This window comes from Crassostrea angulata, unplaced genomic scaffold (assembly GCF_025612915.1).
Source record: "Crassostrea angulata isolate pt1a10 unplaced genomic scaffold, ASM2561291v2 HiC_scaffold_229, whole genome shotgun sequence".
In the NCBI taxonomy this organism is placed as follows: Eukaryota; Metazoa; Mollusca; class Bivalvia; order Ostreida; family Ostreidae; genus Magallana; species Magallana angulata.
The window spans coordinates 229805-250226 of record NW_026441782.1 but is presented as its reverse complement, the minus strand read 5'-3'; the positions used below and the strand labels follow the sequence as shown (position 1 = coordinate 250226).

General features: G+C 32.9%; 1 protein-coding gene across 1 annotated transcript in view; it reads left to right on the top strand.

Annotated features, from left to right (window-relative positions):
* Positions 1–20422, top strand: part of LOC128169831 (uncharacterized) — an 80402-nt gene that overhangs the window by 10405 nt on the left and 49575 nt on the right. The window contains exon 2 of the mRNA XM_052835888.1: positions 15629–15791. Within this exon, the coding sequence (XP_052691848.1) occupies positions 15629–15791 (163 nt within the window). The remainder of the gene's footprint in view (positions 1–15628; positions 15792–20422) is intronic.

Sequence of the window (20422 nt, the reverse complement as noted above, 5' to 3'; positions counted from 1 at the left end):
TTGTTAAGGATCTTTTAGAGAACTGCAACACTCAACATGTGGTATTACTATAAAATCATCAGATTAGAAAAGGGACTCATGATTATAAACATAAGAATATCCAGGGGGAAAAATGGATTTTATTAATACAGGATCAACATGTATTATTATACATTGTCCAGATAGTTTGTTATACCCCCGCTCCTTCGGAGCGGGGGTATACTGTTTTACCCTTGTGTGTCTGTCTGTCCGTCCGTAACAAAAATTTCTGATGCATTTATCTCAGCAACTGTTTATCGCAGATGCTTGAAATTTTTACACAGTGTTTGTTAAGGCATGCCATATCGTGGGATATATTTTTGTACCAATCAGACGTCAACTTCCTGTTAAATGACGACTTTGCTGATTTTTTAACCAACATTTTCAAACAAATTTTCGTCAAAGATTTCTCAGCAACTATTTATCGCAGATGCTTGAAATTTTAACACAATATTTGTATAGGCATGCCATATTGTGGGATATATTTTTGTACCAATCAGACGTTAACTTCCTGTTAAATGACGACTTTGTTTATTTTTAGCCATAATTTTCAAACAAATTTTCGTCAAAGATTTCTCAGCAACTGTTTATCGCAGATGCTTGAAATTTTTACACAGTATTTGTATAGGCATGCCATATTGTGGAATATATTTTTGTACCAATCAGACTTCAACTTCCTGTAAAATGACAACTTTATTTGTAGCAAAAACTTTCAAACAAATTTTCGTCAAAGATTTCTCAGCAACTATTTACCGCAAATGCTTGAAATTTTAACACAATATTTGTATAGGCATGCCATATCGTGGGATATATTTTTGTACCAATCAGACGTTAACTTCCTGTTAAATGACGACTTTGTTTATTTTTAGCCATAATTTTCAAACAAATTTTCGTCAAAGATTTCTCAGCAACTGTTTATCGCAGATGCTTGAAATTTTTACACAGTATTTGTATAGGCATGCCATATTGTGGGATATATTTTTGTACCAATCAGACTTCAACTTCCTGAAAATTGACAACTTTATTTGTAGCAAAAATTTTTAAACAAATTTTTGCAAAGAATTCTCAGCAACTGTTTTCGCAGATGCTTGAAATTTTTACACAGTATTTGTATAGGCATGATATATCGTGGGATTTTTTTTGTACCAATCGGACGTCAACTTCCTGTTTAATGAGTACTTTGTTTATTTTAAGCCAAAATTTTCAAACAAATTTTCGTCAAAGATTTCTCAGCAGCTTTTTATTGCAGATGCTAGAAATTTTTACACAGTGTTTGTTAAGGCATGCCATATCGTGGGATATATTTTTGTACCAATCGAATGTCAATTTCCTGTTAAATGAGTACTTTGTTTATTTTAGCCAAAATTTTCAAACAAATTTTCCTCAAAGATTTCTCAGCAGCTATTTATCGAAGATGCTTGAAATTTTAACACACTATTTGTTTAGGCATGCCATATTGTGGGATATATTTCTGTACCAATGGGATGCCACCTTTCTGTTAAATGTCGACTTATTTTGCTTATTCACATCAGAGCGGGGGTATCACTAGTGAGCATTGGCTCACAGATATCTTGTATTATTATAGCTGCAATAATGTAGCCCTCTCCCGATTTTTTTTTTTGGGGGGGGGGGGGGGGGAGAGGGCTATAATTCCATCGGATCTCCGTAACGGTGCAAGTGCGGGAGTGATTCACTCCCGCAACGATTTCGTCTCAAATCATATAAAAATGACAATAACATTTGCATTTCTTACCTGAATTTAAACATTGTATATGTCTATGGCATAAATTAATCCAAAAATATCAAGTATAGTCCATATATCAGTTATTTTTCGTGTATCATCTGTATGTCAACAACACAAGTTGAATTTGTCCGCCATGTTAACTGACCTTGACCGGTTTTATTTTTGGACAGCCAATGAGAATTCAGGAGCGGATCTTGAACTGAATATAGGAATTCCCCCATTTTAAACATAATTAACGCGGTAAATATGAAATTTCCATTATATACCATTTCCTTTAATGACGTTTTAGTGATAGAACGAGGTGATATGGATTATCTACACTGACATTCACGTTATCAAGCCCATCAAAACTCCAAGCGTAAATCCCATAAAATCATGCGAGAACTGTCATGGCTGCTGATAAAGACGACTGGTAATCATGCTGATGTGTTTTATCTGGTTTTGATTTATATACAGTTAGTTTGTTCAACCTGAATTAAAAAATCATTTTATCTAAAGAAAGTCAAATATAAAATCAATCTTTTCAGACCGAGTTCAGTCGCAATTAAAAAAACTAATTTTGCACCATTACGGAGATCCTGTGGAATTGTAGCCCTCTCCAGTAAACATCAGATATAAAAAAATCGGAGAGGGCTCCATTATTGCAGCTAATATTATTACTCCATTAAGCTGAATTTATCATACCTATTGTTCCTCAGGTGAGTGATGTGGCCCATCGGCCTCTTGTTTCTGTTTGTGGAAAAATTTCAACAAATGATGAAAGCCATGAGTAGTTCCTGGCTTCCCCTCAAGTTTATAAGCAGTGACTGGTTACAGTCAATTATTAGTATTTTTTAGGAGGCATTTATTAATAAAATATTTCACGGTTTATTTCCAATGTTGCAAATGGCCTTGTTCAAGACCACGCGTAAATAAGGGGAAACATTTTGGTTAGGATAATTGTTTTAATGCACTATTTTTCTCTTAAATGCAACTATGGCATGTGGCAAAGGTACTTCCCGATTAGTGCTTTGGTTAAAGCATCCACTGTTTTTGTTGATTTAAGATTATAAAAATCTTGATCTTCTTGGCTAGGGTGGGAACACATTTGTTGGAGGGGGATCCAATTTTTACATAGGGAAATAAAAATGAATTATTCTCAATATTAAAGTGTTATAATACATGGTATGTCTAGTACTTATATGAATGTATCTTAACATATTGAATTTGTTGACTCTCAGTTGCTTACATGTAGACTGTGGCCCTTGGATTATTTGAATAATTTTTCAGCCACACAACTCACTGGGGATCAGAATTTGATGTAGGTTTATAGATATAATTGTTTAAGATCTTCTCGAGGACTGCAATACTCGATGTGATATGACTGTGCACAGGGACAAAGCCTGTTTTAACATTAATTTCAATGTAACCATAAATAGAGAAAGGGGTAGAACTCTGACCCAGATAAAAAACTACCAGCTCGCTTCAAAAGCCTAATAAATCAATTAATTTTTAAAAAGTCGAGTAAGATTTTAAAAGATTAGTGCGAATGTTTCTTGACTTGTTGCAATACTTCTGTTGTCATAGGCAAAATCCCATTGTGAGCCCTGGACCGGTAAATGTCCGAGTAAAAATAAACTGGCGACTTCGAGAGAATAATGACGTATATCTCCGCTATTTCAAGACCCATCAACTTGAAATTCGGCATGAGTGTATCGCAGACATTACTTTTATGAAAAATATATGCATATAATATATGCTTGGCCCCTGTGTGACTGTAAAGTCACCCTGTTACAAAAGGGGCTCAAAGTTTGAAATGAGAATATCAAGAGAAAAATTACTATTTTTTTTTGCTTGAACTTTTCTGTTTCATTGTCCAGATATTTTGTATATGAACCCATAAATCTGTTTTCATTATGGCTATTGTTGCTCAGGTGAGCAATATGGCCCATAGGCCTGTTCTTTGGGTGTTACTTCTTTCTTTTGCTGTTTGCTTGTTTCACAGGACTTGCTGCACTGCAATGAAGAATAGAGCCATATCTATTTTTTTTTAGTAAAATGGCAGCAATGCAATGCAAAAACTGGCTCTCATTTGGTTTTAAGTGTCTGAAAAGCTTTAAAAAATAAATATTAATGATATAGATATATATTTAAAAAAAATCAAAATTGATGTGTGATGGCTGATATTGATAGTGAATTGATATAATTTTTGCTTCCTTGGTAAGTGTAGCCTTTGCCGATGCTGGTGACTTCATCATTCTCTTAATTAATAAATTTTAATAATAAAAATTAAATAATACTTGATAGTAATATTATAATGCATGTATTAAATGATAAAATAGATAATAATATAAATAATCTCTTTTCATACATGAAAAAAAGCAAATAAGGCCAGCTTTTTTTTTTATTTTTAGGTTTACGAACATCAAAATGATAAAGTTCCGTAGGAGGAGGAAATAAAAAATAAAATAAAAATTCACGTTTGACCAACAGTTTTTTTAGGTTTCGAACCAAAAAAACAAAAAAACTGTAAAGGAGGGAAAATTGGGGTGGGGGTGACATCATCTTTATTCTAATATTGAAATACCACTTCATGATAGTGCGAGGTGTGTAACTGCGTTAAGTGGAGCATGAAGTGTAGCATGTGAAAAGTATGAATAATCTGTGAAACAGTACAATAGAATATTAGACAAGCAACTTTGATATTAAATGTAGCAATGTTCATTTGCCATTTTATAGGGATCCGGTCATTTATTATTTAAAAATCCTTAGTTACAGTTGTATCATATAAACTTTTTAGCTAGTTACAAATAGTTTTCCACTTTATTTGTGAAGGGTAATCTTCGCTAAAACAAATGGAACAAATTTTCATATAAAATAGTTGACATAAGGAATGCTATATTTAAACGTATAATCAGAGGTGCTAAGCATGGACATCATCATTAGACAATATTGCTTTAGAATTTGTTAACTTTCTTTAAACAAATGGTATTAGAACTTTATTTTATTCTGGGTGCTCGAGTGACCGTTTTTTTTTCCACTTGCAACACATCGACATGCATTAATTACATATCGGTCTGACAAGATAATATGATCTTATAAAGTTGTTGATCTAGGCATTTTCTACCCCCACAAACAAATTTTAGAATAACCACGCCAAAATAAACGTAAACATCACTTAGAGTGAAGATTTTCTCGCGCCATCTTAGACAGGAAGTCGTTGCCTTACAATATGAAATCTCGATCCCAAACCCAAAAAAATCTTGATCCGGTCAAAAAATTTGCTGTCAGGGAAAAAAAGACCTCTTTTTTATGAATTTTATTTTTTCTCTAAAAACTCAGAAAACCAAGCGGCGGGTTTGTTAACCTAAATATAAAAAAATGCTGGCCGAAATAGATAAATAAAATGAATGAAAGTGAATGGAGAGTTCATTGAAGTACTCATAAATAAAAAAAATTGGTAAAAAGATGAATAGATAAATTTAAGATAAAAAAAAAATATTAGAATCCATCCCTAACTTAATAAGAACAATGAATACCAAATCTTTCTCAAGAAAAGTGTGTGTAGCATGTTCTGCCTTTCTGATGAAAGAAAAACAAAATTTTCAGTCTTCAAATCTTCTGTTTCAGACTTCGAAAGTTTTAGTATTTCCTCTTAGAATCTGACCTATTCCTTTGGGGTCAGAGGGTGGGCATGTTTAGGTTATTTCTACTCTGGACTCTGTCATATATTCAGATACATAACGTGCAAAACTGTAATGTACCGAACAAACAACAAATTGTGAAATTTGAAGGACCAATTGCAAACAGCTGTGCACATTAAATTAAACTATGGTCAGAAATACTTTCTTCATGTTCCTACCAACCTAAGAAGTAACTTTTTGGCTTCCCTCTTCATCTGAGCTTACTAGTTGACTTGATCTTGATTTCTTTACTTCTTATTTATTATTATTTTCTCATCCATACAGCAAATGGAATAAGAATAAAAAAGCTATAGCACTAAATATATCACTTCAGTTAAACAAATCTACTAAAAAATAGAATTAAATCTTGAAATACAACTTAGTAATAAAATGGAGCTTACCTGTTCTCTTTTTAATAAGTCTTTCCAGAGACTGTCCTCTTTAGGTTGGCTTTCTTCATTGCTACAGTCTCCATGTTTGGCTGCATGATTAGTAAGCTTCAATTTGAGACTTGGGACTCTACCACAAAAAGGGGTAGTGTTAACTCTACTTAGTGCTAGACAGCACATATTAAAAGAACAAACTCTGTGATGATTTAAGATTCCATATAATTTCTAAAAAAAAAAAGGCAGATAAAGTGAGAAGGAACAATAAATCAAGCAAAAATGTGGTCTTGCATGTTGTGGAAGAAATTTATACTATTATTTTTAATTGAAACCAGCAGATATAGCGGCATAAAGGGTGCATCCATTGCTCTAACAGTTGAATATATTCTTTGTCTATTTTTGTGATGATGCGCTGTTCTCTATTAGTGGTCTGTACTGGAAAGATCCAGTAGCTACATTCAAATGCCAACAGTGAATCAAACTGTTCAAAAAGTTGCTCTTTGTTAATCTGATGATGGGTGAATCTTGTTGAGCATGGGAGGAACATTTTTGAATTCTGAATTTTTAAGAACAGTCTTAGATCACTGGAGTTATCAATTTTCTTCATATCATCAATGTTCTTTGTGCTTCCTGAAATGGCCTTGCTGATTCTCTTTCTCTGCCTATTTAAAGTACCAAATATTTGGCATCCATCTCATTAAGACTAAACTCCAGCTCCACAAATGGTGGATAACTCTCTATGCAAGATTTCTCTGCTTTTATAAATATTTATTTTTAATTTAAGCTATTTTAATATTAATAATGTGATAAATGATTACCATTATCTGATATACTGTAAATTCCTAATTGAACGCGAGGAATTAATATCCGCATAAAATCGCGAGAAGCCCGTCTCGCGAATTCTAAAATCTCGCTTTTAATTTTAGGAAACATGTGAACTACATGAAACTATGATGAAATTTCGCCATTCGTGATTTTATGTTCTCGCGATTTGATGGCAAATCGTTGAATCGCGGAATTAAGTACTCGGGTAAAATAAGGAATCTACAGTACTTATTATAATATTATATGATATAGAAAAATTGCTGATTCACGCCTTAATGGCTGTTCTAGATCTTGCTTTTGATTTATATTTAGCAAGTGATTATGTAGTATATGCACCTTCTGATCCTTAAACACCCTTATTAGTATTGTTATTACAATTGTGAAAACATGTTGCTGTTGTCTTGCTGAATACGCTTTGGTATGTATTTTTGTTTGCCGGGGTGTCATTTCTTTGGCTGAGGTCTTAATTCATTGGGAAGAAGCGTGCGTTGTTGACATTGTTTACTGGAAATTTCAGCCCTCGGAAGGCAAATTTTGCAATAGCAAGGAGTCGTAGCTTTAATTTAATAACGATCTTTCGAGGATTATGGCCGGCCCCCATGTCAAAGTGGAAGGCAGTTTTTAAGCAGTTCCTTAGCAGTACCAGTTTTGTTATCTTAGCAGTTTTTAGCAGTTCCTTAGCCTTCCATACTTTCCTTATAGCAGTTGGATTCCCCTATATGTCTCATAATGAATATAAGCAGTTCCAGGCAGTAATTTTAAGCCTTCCAGTATGTTATCTAGCAGTAATTTAAATGAGTTGATGTAAACTGGTAAAAACTGTTTGAAACTGCCAGAAACTGCTTGCTCATTTCCTAATATGGTTTTCATAAATGAATATGCATGAAGTATAATCATGATGAAAACTGCTAGGAACTGCTGATATCATCTATGGGTTATATGAATAAGTTTTAACATTTTCAAGAATCAATTATTACATAAAGACATACATGTACAATATTGTACCATTTAAGCCAACCTGTATCTACACTGCATGTGGATACTGCATTTAGCTAGCTTTTAGCATAGTAAATATAAATATATATTATTGTAAGACTTCAAATTACAATCATGACCTTATAAGCTTCTCCCCAATTAAGTTGTTCTTGAGAAGTTGTTATTAAAATGTGTCCATATTAGATACTCTCAGACCTTTGATTGACCATTGTAGTCTCATGTAGCCTTCCCTAAGAGGTCAATTCCCATGCATATACACTCAGCTGTATCTGATCTTATATACCGGTAAATTAAGTGATCTAACCAGACCGTTATTAAAAACTGTTCAATGAAAACTTATTTGAAATATTTTATTTACCTTAAGTTATAAGAAATATATGTAATATCCTTAGAACATATTAAAATCCATAAATTTATTTGAGTTTGCCCATACACAACATTTTCTGTGGTGAATATCACATGCCCCTCATGGCATTGATACATTCAAAATTTTCAACCAAACTTCCTGTTATCTCTGATCTTGATTCTGAGTGGTCAGCTTTATCTGGCAGCAGCCAGTGACCCAGATTTGTAACTGGTTGGAAAGGATGCAAGTCCCCTGTGAGGTGTGTATTAACCTATAACTGCTTGTACAGCAAAGACTGCTAAGAAAACTGCTTAGAATAACTGCATAGAATAATTTACTGCTTCTACTTTTACCTAGACAGTTTTGACCTGCCACTAAAACCCTTACTGCTTGGAACTGCTTGAAAACTGTCAAATAATTTGAAAACTGCTTAAGAACTGTCTAACTACTGCTAAAATAGGCAGTTCATTTTGCCATGGGGGATTATTATCATTTGACAGAAAAATACAGATTTAAGTGCGAAAATACGAACACATGCACAGATGGTTAGTCGATGCCTGCATGATGCATCAAAAAGTGACTAACCCCCTCAGATACCCTCAAATACAATAGCATAATAGCAGAAACACATCAATAGCAAATTACCAAAGAAATAACAACTAAGACTGAAAAAGAATGATAAAAATATGAAATTAAAGCTTGAACTAATGAAAAAACCCCTAAATTTACCATTATGTAATTCAATTATTTTATGAAAGTATATTTTTTACCCAATCACATAGTTACTCAGACAGCATATATTACAGTAAAAACAAAGTTAGTGATATGAGGCAGGTACTGTGCCTGATTTCAGAATTTCCTTGAATTCCAGGATTTATAACTATTACAAGATCAAATAATTCCTTGTTTTTCTATAACACCTATCAGTATTTTTTGCTGTTCTTGACAAAAAAGGAGATATAACTCCCTCTCCTGGCCAGGTTACAGACATTTCACATGGGAGTCCTTCTTTGAGACTGTTGAGGTCCCCAGCATATTCCACAATATTTACATTCATTGTATATTTCCCCTTATGTTTGCATTGGAAATCTGTGACATTCAATTTTCTATGAATACAGTATGCTTATTCATGCGCCATGAGCACAAATATAAACGCCTTCACGTGTTTTAAGTATATCTATTTTTGTAAAAATAAATGAAACTTTCAATCTTACATAACAAATTTGATATGCTTTATTAAATAATATCTACTCCTTAAATTAATAAAAAAGATTTTTCTCTGCAAAGTTTTGAGCACTATAATTTTAGTCATGGTTCATACCCCTGACTGAGAGTGTATATTTTGGCTTTACAGCGACAATACACATATATTTCATACAAATAGACATCTGTATGAATATGGATATAAGCATAAAAAGTTTATTTTTAGATGTCGTTGGTCCTGTAACACACCAAGCAGTGCAGACAAATTATCATACAGCGCTAATGCTTAAATAAACTCTCCTTTCTGATAAGCTTTTTCAGCAAACAATCCCTTTCCTAAAAAAACTCTCAATGATTTTACTTTTCCTGCTTTTTAAGCAACCCCACTTTATGGTTTTTAGCCTACCTGAGATGAAAACTCAAGTGAGCTATTCTGATCACTTTTTGTCCGGAGTTGTTATTTATGAAAGCTGATCTTATTTTGGCTATAGTTTTTCAGGTGAGCAAGGCCTCTTTATTTTTTATAAGTCACTGCAGTTGGGTTATATGTGTCTTCAGAACTCTGTAACTAGAATTTCCTCAGCTCCCCTTTAGCACATTGAACACCTTTAACAAGGCAGAGTACAGTTTTAGTGTGCATGACTTTATGCATCAATTGTACAAAAATATTGATGGGCACTTAATCAGAAACTGTCCCTTGCTACCTATTGTTTTTTAGCAGATGCCTATTGAAGTTATTACTGCCAGTTTAATCTTCACCTTTCATGGCTGCTACATCTTATCATTGGTAGTTTCTTCGTCTTCATGAAACGAGTGGTCTGTTCTCTCTGCTGAATGTGGGTGTAGTTGCCATGGTTTGGACATTATTGTTCGATCATTATACAACTTTAAGCGTTTCTGGAAACTGTTTTCTTTACTTTATCTGTGCTTCTTGACAGTTCCTTAGTTTTTCATATTTTATGTTAAATAACTGAACATCCTGAAAAGGCAAATATTATTTTTACACGAAAAAATGAATACTAGTAAATAAATAAACAAATAAATAAAATACGAGTACATTAACTCATTTTAAAGTGCTTATTAATTTGATTGGTGTCTGTCTACCAGTTATTAAGCAGACTAGCTAGGGTTGGGGGCAACATTGATTATGCAACGGATGGCAATGATTTTGTCCCAAGGGGGCCTAATTACATAATTTTTGTTGCCCCAAAACATAACCAACAGTTCTTTGTCAGCAGATGGAAAACTGCATGGTCTATTATGATCTTGTTGGCATTATATTCTGTTGGTTTGCAGGTTTTTTTGTTTACTGACTTCTCATTGGCATTTTTTCTGATGATAGCAAAATGCATATATGAAGTAATTTTAATCTTACAATGTCTTCTTTATTTCAAATATTGTATATTGGTCCTCTGGTGTTAGATGTGTCGCTATGTTTTTTAGAGTCCTATTGTATAGGCTGATCAATAGTAAGTGATGTCCAATATCTCAGCCATTTTGATTTGTTTAGACATATAATATATTTATTCAAAAACAGCCTTGAGGGTAGCCCAGCATGGTAGAGTGTTAGGGATATGGCCTATGCATCATAAGGAGGCATTTTGGGGCAGACCTTGGGTAATTGTAATGTGACTGTATATAATGGTGATGCATTGTAATCATTGAATTTTTTTTAAGTTAAATGGGATGTAATTTGTAACAAGTAACTGTAATGTAATGCATTACTACCTTAAAAATGCCAGTATTTTATTACCATTACTTTCAATTACAATTGAATTTTGCCTATTTTCTAATTTTATGAAATTACGTGAAACTGCTTTTTAATTAGCCCCTCTTTGTGGTATTTAGCTTATCTGAGCTGAAAGCTCATGTTAACTATTCTGATCACTTTTTGTCCACTGTCGTAATGACTCCATAAAACTGATCTCATTTTGGTTATTGTTTCTCATGTGAGCAATTTGGCTCAAAGGGGCCTCTTGGTTTTTTTATACAAGTCACTGCAGTAGTTGGGGTACATGTCCCTTGCTAACTATTGTTTTTGAGCAGATGCCTTTGAAGCTATTACTGCTGTTCCAATCTTCACCTAAATTTCATAGCTGCTGCATCTTTCTTTGTCTTCATGAAACGATTGGTCTGATCTCTTTGTTGAATATGCGTGTAGTTCCCATGGTTTGGACATTTTTGTTCATTATACAACAAGCGTTTCTGGAAACCGTTTTTTTTTCTTTATCAGACCATATGCTTCTTGACAGTTCCTGAGTTTTTCATATTTCATGTTTAATAACTGAACATTATAAGGCAAATATTATCTTTACACAAAAAAGCAAGTATATAGACAAATAAAAAAAAATTAGTTATTTATTTTAATATGCTTATTAATTTGATGGTGTCTGAGCAGACTAGCTATAGGGTTGGGGGCAACATCGATTATGTTAATGGAGGGCAATAATTTTGTCCCAAGGGGGCCTAATTACGTAATCTTTGTTGCCCCAAAACATAACCAATAGTTCTTTGTTAGCAGATGGAAAAAATGCATAGTCTATTATGATCTGTTGATGTGCAGGTTTTTTTTTTTGTTACCCAGACTTCTCATTGGTAATTGTTCTGATGTTAGTAATATACATATATGAAGTAATTTTAATAAAGTTAAAATAAAAGTTTTTTTTCAAATATTGCATATTGGTCCTCTGGTGTTAAGTTTACAATATTCTTGAGAGTTCTCATGAATGGGATGATTGATGATAAGCGATGTCCAATATCTCAAACATTTTGATTTGATTAGACCAATTCAAAAACAGTTTTCTTAGTAGCCCAGAGAAGATTGTTAAGGATATGGCCTTCATCAATGCATCAAAAGGAGGCAGACCTGGGGTAATTGTAATGTGTAATGGTGATGCATTGTGATAATTACATTTTTCAAAATAACTTGGTGTAACGTGTACTGCACAAGTGATTGTAATGCATTACTACCTTAAAAATGCCCGTATTTTAAGACCATTACATTTAATTACAATTGAATTTTGCCTATTTACTAATTTTATGAAATTACCTGAAACTATTTTCAATGAATAATACATTGAAATTAAGATTATTAAATACTGGGGGCAATTTATTTGAAATATGTACTTCATTGATTACAATTGCAGTTAAAGTAATACTTTGCAATTTCCATTAAATTACTTGTGGGCTATTATAAGCGGCAGAAAAACGAACTCAAAATTATCAAATATGTGTCCATGACAACTCCCTCTTTAAATTTTTATTCAGTACACCACCTTTCAATTGAATAGCGTAAAGTTTACACAAATTCACACCACTTGTTTTTAAAAACAGATAACAGTCTTCATATTGCCACCAACTAGGCAAATACAATGATACCTAGACTTTGCACAATTCATACTTCAGTGCATTATGGAGGCTGTGTGGTCAACAAATTACCCATCAGATTGACCTTAAATTTTAAGATATGCTTTGTTTAGGATTATTTAGTAATTCAAATAAAAAGAATTCTTTTTTAAAGCTCTATATATACATGTATAATGGTATGTTATACATAATTAGTGTAACTTAAAGGTGAAGGAAACTAAAAATATGTTGTACAAAAAATCAACTATCATTATCAATTTTGTTCAGTTGGATACTTGAGTAACAGACAGGCATGAACCAGCATTTTATTCAGAGCTTTCTGTACATTGTATATTTTTAAACCAAACCAAAGTAAATGGGGTGACGTCAAAATAATTAATGTTTTTGGTTTTTATTATTAATATAAACAAAGTTTTAAATCAATGTCAGCCTTGAGTAAATACGATTTCTTAAATTATGTATTCTATTTTCAAAACAGCATGACTACATGTAATGATTTAATCCACTTTATAATATAAACAAAATATGTTTTTGACTTTCCTTCCCCTTTAATATGACTCCTCTTTTTTTCACTTTTTTAATTGGCATGTTTTACACCAAAGGAGTTTTTTTTTTCAATCTGGTTTGCAAGAGCAATTGTTATGGATTGTGTTCATGAAAATTCGAGCAATTATTTTTCTCTGGACACAAACAATTTTCTAAAAAGGATAAAATCATAATCATGCAGACTTGTGTAACATCATCCGCAGGCTTTGACATTAAGAAATTTTAAAAAATGGAACACTTGCAAGAGACATCACTAGTGGAGTACTGTTATCAACAAAGAAGCGGTGAAAAAACCCAAACAAATTGAGTTGGAGGGACCCCCGAAACAGAACTTTAATCCTTGGATTCCAAAAGCAAACATTTTGATCATTTTAGATGCAAAAAGAGGTTGTTGAGTGGCAATTGCTACTCTAATGCAATACAAAATTTGATCAACTGAACTGAGTCCCTTGACTGTGTGCTAAAATGCAAAACACACCCAGTTCTACAATAAGGACTGCCATACAAAATATGAACCATCAGCTGTAAAGAATTTCGAGAAAAGCAACATACTTAAGTTAAACATTAATTGGTCTATATACACCTATATTTCAAATCCTATGGACAAAATGAAGTGAAATTGGTGTCCTTCCAATTTTTAGTACTTTTACCAACCTAAGATTTGTCGGATATCTCAGAGCTTTATTTGGTTTCATGGAGTTTGAGACAGTGAAGTTTGGAGTGTAGTAGTGTAAATTATGAGGGAAAGTTAAAGAGCAAACATGTTGCTTTTACATTCAGCGATACCTACCAGTGTCATGTGTCACTATACATTAGGAAGAGGATACTCTCTGGACCACAGGAGCAAAGCTCCACACATTTCCACATATTTGCCTGTTGTTTGAACGTGTAACAGTCTTACCATATGATATTACAACCTGGAACCCATATGCAGTAAAACACACTTATAACAAAAGGGCAATTTGCTTCGTTATAAGTGTAAATCATTATATCCGTCAAGTTAAGAACATGTACTTAAGTCACTTGGAATGAAAATCACTTTGCTGTAAGAGTCTAGTATTTATTATGATAAACATAATTGCTATAAATATGTTATACTGTAATAACAAATATAATGCTTTTTCAACCATGAAACCAAAGATTTTAAAATGTGGAAACTTTATTTTGTTACAGCCTTAAAACCATATATAATATGACAACCCAGTAATTATTTAATATATAACCTTGAAACCATATGATATCATAGTATGAAAACCAAATGACTTCACAGCTGCCTGGAATATATTTGATATTTTATTCTGAAAACCAATGATTTTACAACATTAAACCATGTGAGTTAACAACCTGAAAACCATGTTATTTTACATAGTTACTAAAATGTAAAACAAAAGAGAGATCTTGAATTTTACAAACCAGAAACCAATTCATTCAACAAACTGGAAACTATATAATTTTTTAGTCTGAAAACCACTCGATGTTTACCGGTTTACAACATTGAAACCATGTTTAACAACCTGGAAATTGAATAATTTTATAACCTGGAAACGATATTATATGACGACATTAAATGATTTTGATTTTACAACCTGGAAACAATTTGATAGTAATTTGCAACATTAAAACCATGTGAAATGACAACTTGGATATCATATATGACAACCTTGAAACCATTTATTAATCTTACAACCTAGAAACAAATGATATGACAACCTGGACATAATTCTGTTTTACCTGGAAGCATATGTTATTGCTACTGAAAACCAATTTAAAGTACAACCTCGAACTTACCACTTCAAAACCAATTGATTTAAAGCAGTGAAACTATATGATTTCATAACAGTTAAACAATGATTTTACAATGTTGATTTACAATTTAGAAGCCATATAGTGTTTTAATCAGGAAACCATATAATTTTACAACCTCGAAACCAATCAATGCTACAACCCCAAAGCCAAATGATTTTACAACCAAGAAACCATTTGATGCTACCGCCTGGAAACCATATGTGACAACCTGTAAACTGTGTGATATGTCAACCTCGAAACCATTTATTATGATAAGTTTGAAACCATTTAATATAACAATCTGAAAACCATACGTCTTGACTATACTTAAAAAAAACCGATATGACAACCCGAAAACCATATGTATCCTTTATATATTAATTATATGATTTGATTACCTGGAAACCACTGGCATGATTATCTAATACATTTGTCAATCAGTGCATCTGTTGTAATAAGCTGTAACATACATGTAATTTACATTTGTTTAACTGCTTTTATTACATGTACATAAAAACTGTGATTGTATTAATGATGTATTATAATTGTTGCAATGAATGTAAAAATTTGTGATGTTCAAATTAAATAACTTATTTTATCAATACCTCTCAGTGATCTTGGCATCATAAATTGCACTTGCTCGGTTGTCATTTTTCCATGATTTGCTGATGCATATCATGATATTTGTCACAGAGCATTTGCACTTTATAATGCCAAGATCACTGAGAGGTGTTAAATTTTTTTTTTTAAGGAAAGGGATTGTTTGCTGAAAAAGCCTATCGGAGAGGAGAGTTTATAGTGGAATATGCTGGCGACCTCATCAGTCGCAAAGAAGGACTCCGACGAGAAAAGTCTTACCCTGCCAGGAGAGGAAGTTATATCTTTTTTTTTGTCTGGAACAGCAAAAAGTACTGGTAAGTTTTATAGTAAGATTTTCCTGTATATTATAGAAGTTTTATCTGTTAAAAAATTAAGAATTTTGATAGTAATCCATTGATAGATATTAAAGATAAAATATTTACAAAAAGTTCAATTATAAAAATAATACTAGCCTCTTGTTGATATAGCAACAGAAAGGTCTTCTGTTCCTCATGTATTAATCTAAAAAAACGCAAAAGTTTTTGTTGCAGGTCCTGTATCTAAGTTATTACTTGTCCTATCTTCACCAAACTTGCATGGTTGATGCATCTAGACCTACTTATGGACTTGAAAGACTTGGATGCTTAATCTGGGCCATAAATTTCAGATGCTGGGGGAGATCATGGTTTTTTTGGAGCAGGTTAAAGTTTTTAGAGCAGGTTCCCTTTATACCCATTTCCTAGTTACTTCTGGTCCTAACTTCACCAAACTTGCATGGATGGTGTGTCTTATAATACTAATGCACCTGACAGGCTTGAATGCTGAATCTGAGCCATAGGTTTTCAATGCAAGAGGAGGTTAAGGTTTTTAGAGCTGGTTAAAGTTTTTTGATGAGTGTTACGATACTGATGCACCTGACAGGCTTGAATGCTGAATCTGAGCCATAGGTTTTGGATGCTTGATGACGTTCAGTTTTTTTTTTTGGGCAGGTCACATGTTTAATAGATACTAGTGCTATTATAAACTTGCATAGTTGATTTAACTATAATATAGGGATGTCAAAGAATACTCGAGTACTCGACTATCGCTCAGTCATACCGATCATTGACTAAAAGTTTCTTAGACGATGTCTCGTAAAAAAGTGAATAGAATTGAAATGTTTTTTTTTTTTGCTACGAATGTAAAAAAAACCCCAAATCAAAGCAGTTTTTTTTATCGACATGTTTGATCCATAAGTTGAACTCTTTTCCATCGGTGCCCCTGGTGTATTTTTAAAGTGGCTACCAATTCATCTCTTTTGATTTACATGGGCAGACACGTATTTAAGAACAATTTGTGATTCCACTAATCAGTTATTTTTTGGATTAGATGTTATCATAATCAAACATTTAATCATCAATGATTTTGTCAAGGCGTTTGTTTTTATAATCATTAATCTTTGATTATTGATTAGACATGGACAATTATTAGATAAACATTAAACAGGTCATATTTGATTTGCCTTTTAAGATGATATGGAGGTCAATTATGTGTAAGCGTCACAAGAAAAAAATCAAAGTACTGAGAGTACTGAAAGACGGGGTCCTGAAAGTTTGAATTTGTAATCGTCCTTGATTTCCTTGAATATGCTTCCCAAATTATGAGTTTGAATTAGTTGTTTCAATCTATGTTAATTCGGCTTTTTTGCAATTGTCTGATTCTTTGCCTAAATTTTACTCGATCCTGGCCTTCAAAATTGTAGAAAATTGACACAACGGTATTTTATGTAAAATAAGACCCCAACGAAAATTTTTAGAAATTACTACTAACCGAGAAAATCAAAACAACTATATCAAGGTAGATAATTTAAATCATTAGATTTATTCAATTTTGTGATCCAAGGGAAAATCCATAAGTCAGTCGGTATCCGTTGTACAAGGTTTATGAAATCCCCGAAAACTCTCAAACTGCTGAATTAACAAAGTGAACATTTGTATACCGATGACAAACACAGGCACCTGACGCTAGAAATATTTCTTTTTACAATAAGATTCCAAGTACTCTGACAATAGAAAAGGTTTGTCACGGTCGCCATTTTGATTTTTTATACCGACTTATCTGACACGATTTTCTTGCAGTGATTCATGCAAAATTAATAGGTAAAAATAAATCTGTTCGCCACTTACTACTTTTTTGTGTAAACTCGTGCGTCACATACACGAATTACGATACCACCGTTCCTTTCATTAAAAATCATACTCCTAAAATCAGAGACATAAATAACAGAGATTGGCAACTCCGCCATTAGGTGTAAATGTTAATTAAGGGACCAACCTTACTTTGAGAACTACAAGTGCAACAGCAATCTTGTATAAGTCATTAAATTTGAACCTGATAGACCATAAACCTATAAATATGTTTAAGCATGTTTTATTTATGAAACATTTACACAAACTTTTTATTTAGCTTTTAAATTACTTTAATTTCTAAAAACTTAATATTGACTTTTCACAAAGTAATGGTAATGGTACTGCATTACTAACTCATGTAATGGTAATGTAATGCATTACATTAAGAAAATTAAGTAATAGTAACAATAATTTAATGCCCTTATTCATGAAGTATTTGAAATGTAATGCTATACTTTACAATGTAATTCACACACAGCCTGATTCCAACTAAGCCGGAACACATGAACATTACATTTAACTTGGTTCTTCAATCGATAAGATTATATATATTATTTGATCTATTGGTCACCCAAAATGTATAATCTATATAGATTTTGCTGACAATGCATTGTTCAAAATTAAATTCAGTTTAATTAACTAAAGAGCCAACAAACAAGAAGGCAAATGCAGACTTGTTTGTATTTTCTATGTACAAAATTCCTTTAGAGACGAACAGCAGTCATACCGCAAGTAGACTGCAAGCCAATGAAACACCTATTTGATATGTAAGACATCTGTGTATAATCCGTCCTGATTTTAACTTAATTGGCTTGCGCATGAAGATCGGTACTATTGAGGTGAAAGATTGTCTAAATAAAATTCATGACTTTTCAAAAATGGCACATTGCGTTTGGGAACTTTACTTTTGATTCAACCTTCAACCTCTTCTATTGATTAATGAGCTCGGACACCAACTGAATCACCAACGGCGTTGTGCATTCAGTTACGTAACTTATTCCACATTTGAACCTGAGCAAGAATATTTTGATCAATAAATTAAGTGTTTTATTGTACACTATGAATTACGATAACATAAATGACAATATACATGTGTGTATATATACAACAACTTTCATCAACTTCGATATCTCGAACCCTGGGATATCTCGAAATTTTTACTCAGTCCCGCCAAGTTCGAGATACCTAAGTTTAACTGTATAAATAAATCACAGAGTTAACTTCAGAAGTAAATATATGATAATCAAACTGTTTTAGCCTATTATATATGATATTGTGTTAAAACAGTATCCATGAATATCCAAGATCATTAACTATGGTTTTCATATAATATGATAAAGGTGCACGGTCTCATAAAGGTGATGCCTCGTAAAGGTGATGCCTCATCTTGGTGAGATTTGTAATCTGTGATAACCTATGTTTGTGTTATCCTGCTCATATTTATATTTATATTATACAAATATTGACTGGAGTAGAGGGTAACATTGATTATATTAGCGCCCAAGGGACGAAATATTGCCCGACGCGAAGCTGTCAACATTTGTTTTGTTATATGAAGAAACAAACCAAAATTTAAGAATGTAATTGAAAACAGATCGCCGTAATTTTCTCAGCTCAACAAAGAATTCACGAATTCAATTTTGTGCAAAGTTCATTTCCAAAATATTCTCAGCATCAAACGATCACTGGTGATATTCCGCCAACCGAAAGAATTAACACACAGAGGTTCTACTTTATTTTACTTCACAGTAATTCGCAAATCCTTGTATCCTTTATGATAGCAAACCGTCGAATTGCGCGTCCGTTGTTTACTTGCCTTGACTGACTGTCAATTATGACGTCACCTTGTTTTGGAGTCGCGAAGAGTTATTCACGTCATTGTTTACAAAGCAACAAATCAGAGGTGATTATTTGAAATACAGGGAATGTTCTCTAGATATTATTCCTAGCCGGTCAATATCAAGAAAATATTGACCGGTCAATAGTTTTCGGTCGAACTAATATTACAATTATTGACTATTCATCTATATAGAGTTATATAGTGAGAATACCGTATACTACTGAATATAACAATAATGTTTATTTGTGTATAATTGCTTAAAAATCATTTTAGGCTGGGAAAGAAACATAAAACAGCCATATTATTAGTCCTTTACCAATTTCTCCGGAAGTGACTATAGCTTTCCTCTGTGCCTGTCTGTCCATCCATCCATTAGACTAAGTCTGTCTATCTATCTGTCTTGTCCGATCTGTCTGTCCCACTTCAGCTTTTCACACTTTTATTTAGCTCACCTGAGCTGAAAGCTCCAGTGAGCTTTTCTGATCACATTTTGTATGTCATCTGTAAATTTTTAACATTTTCAACATCTTCTCTAGAACAACTGGGCCAAATTAAAACGAACTTGGCACAAAGCATCCATAGGCAAAGGGGATTCAAAGTTGTGAAAATAAAGGCCCATGCTTTTTTTTCAAACCATTTTGGTCTGGAAAGCTGAAACTTATGTTGAAGCATCCTCAAGTAGTGTAGATTCAAAGTTATGAAATTATGCCCCCTGGGTTAGGCTGGGGCCACAATGGGGGTTGTACATAAGAATATATATAGAAAAATCATTAAACATCTTCTTTTCAGGAACCAACTGGCCAAAAAGCTGAACTTGTGTAAAAGCATCCTCATGTAGAGAGTAGGTTCAAGCTTGTTCAATCATGGTCCCAAGGGTAGGGTGGGGTCACAACGTGGAAGGGGGAGCAAAAATTTACATAGGAATGTATAGACAGATATCTATAAAAATCTTTTTTCA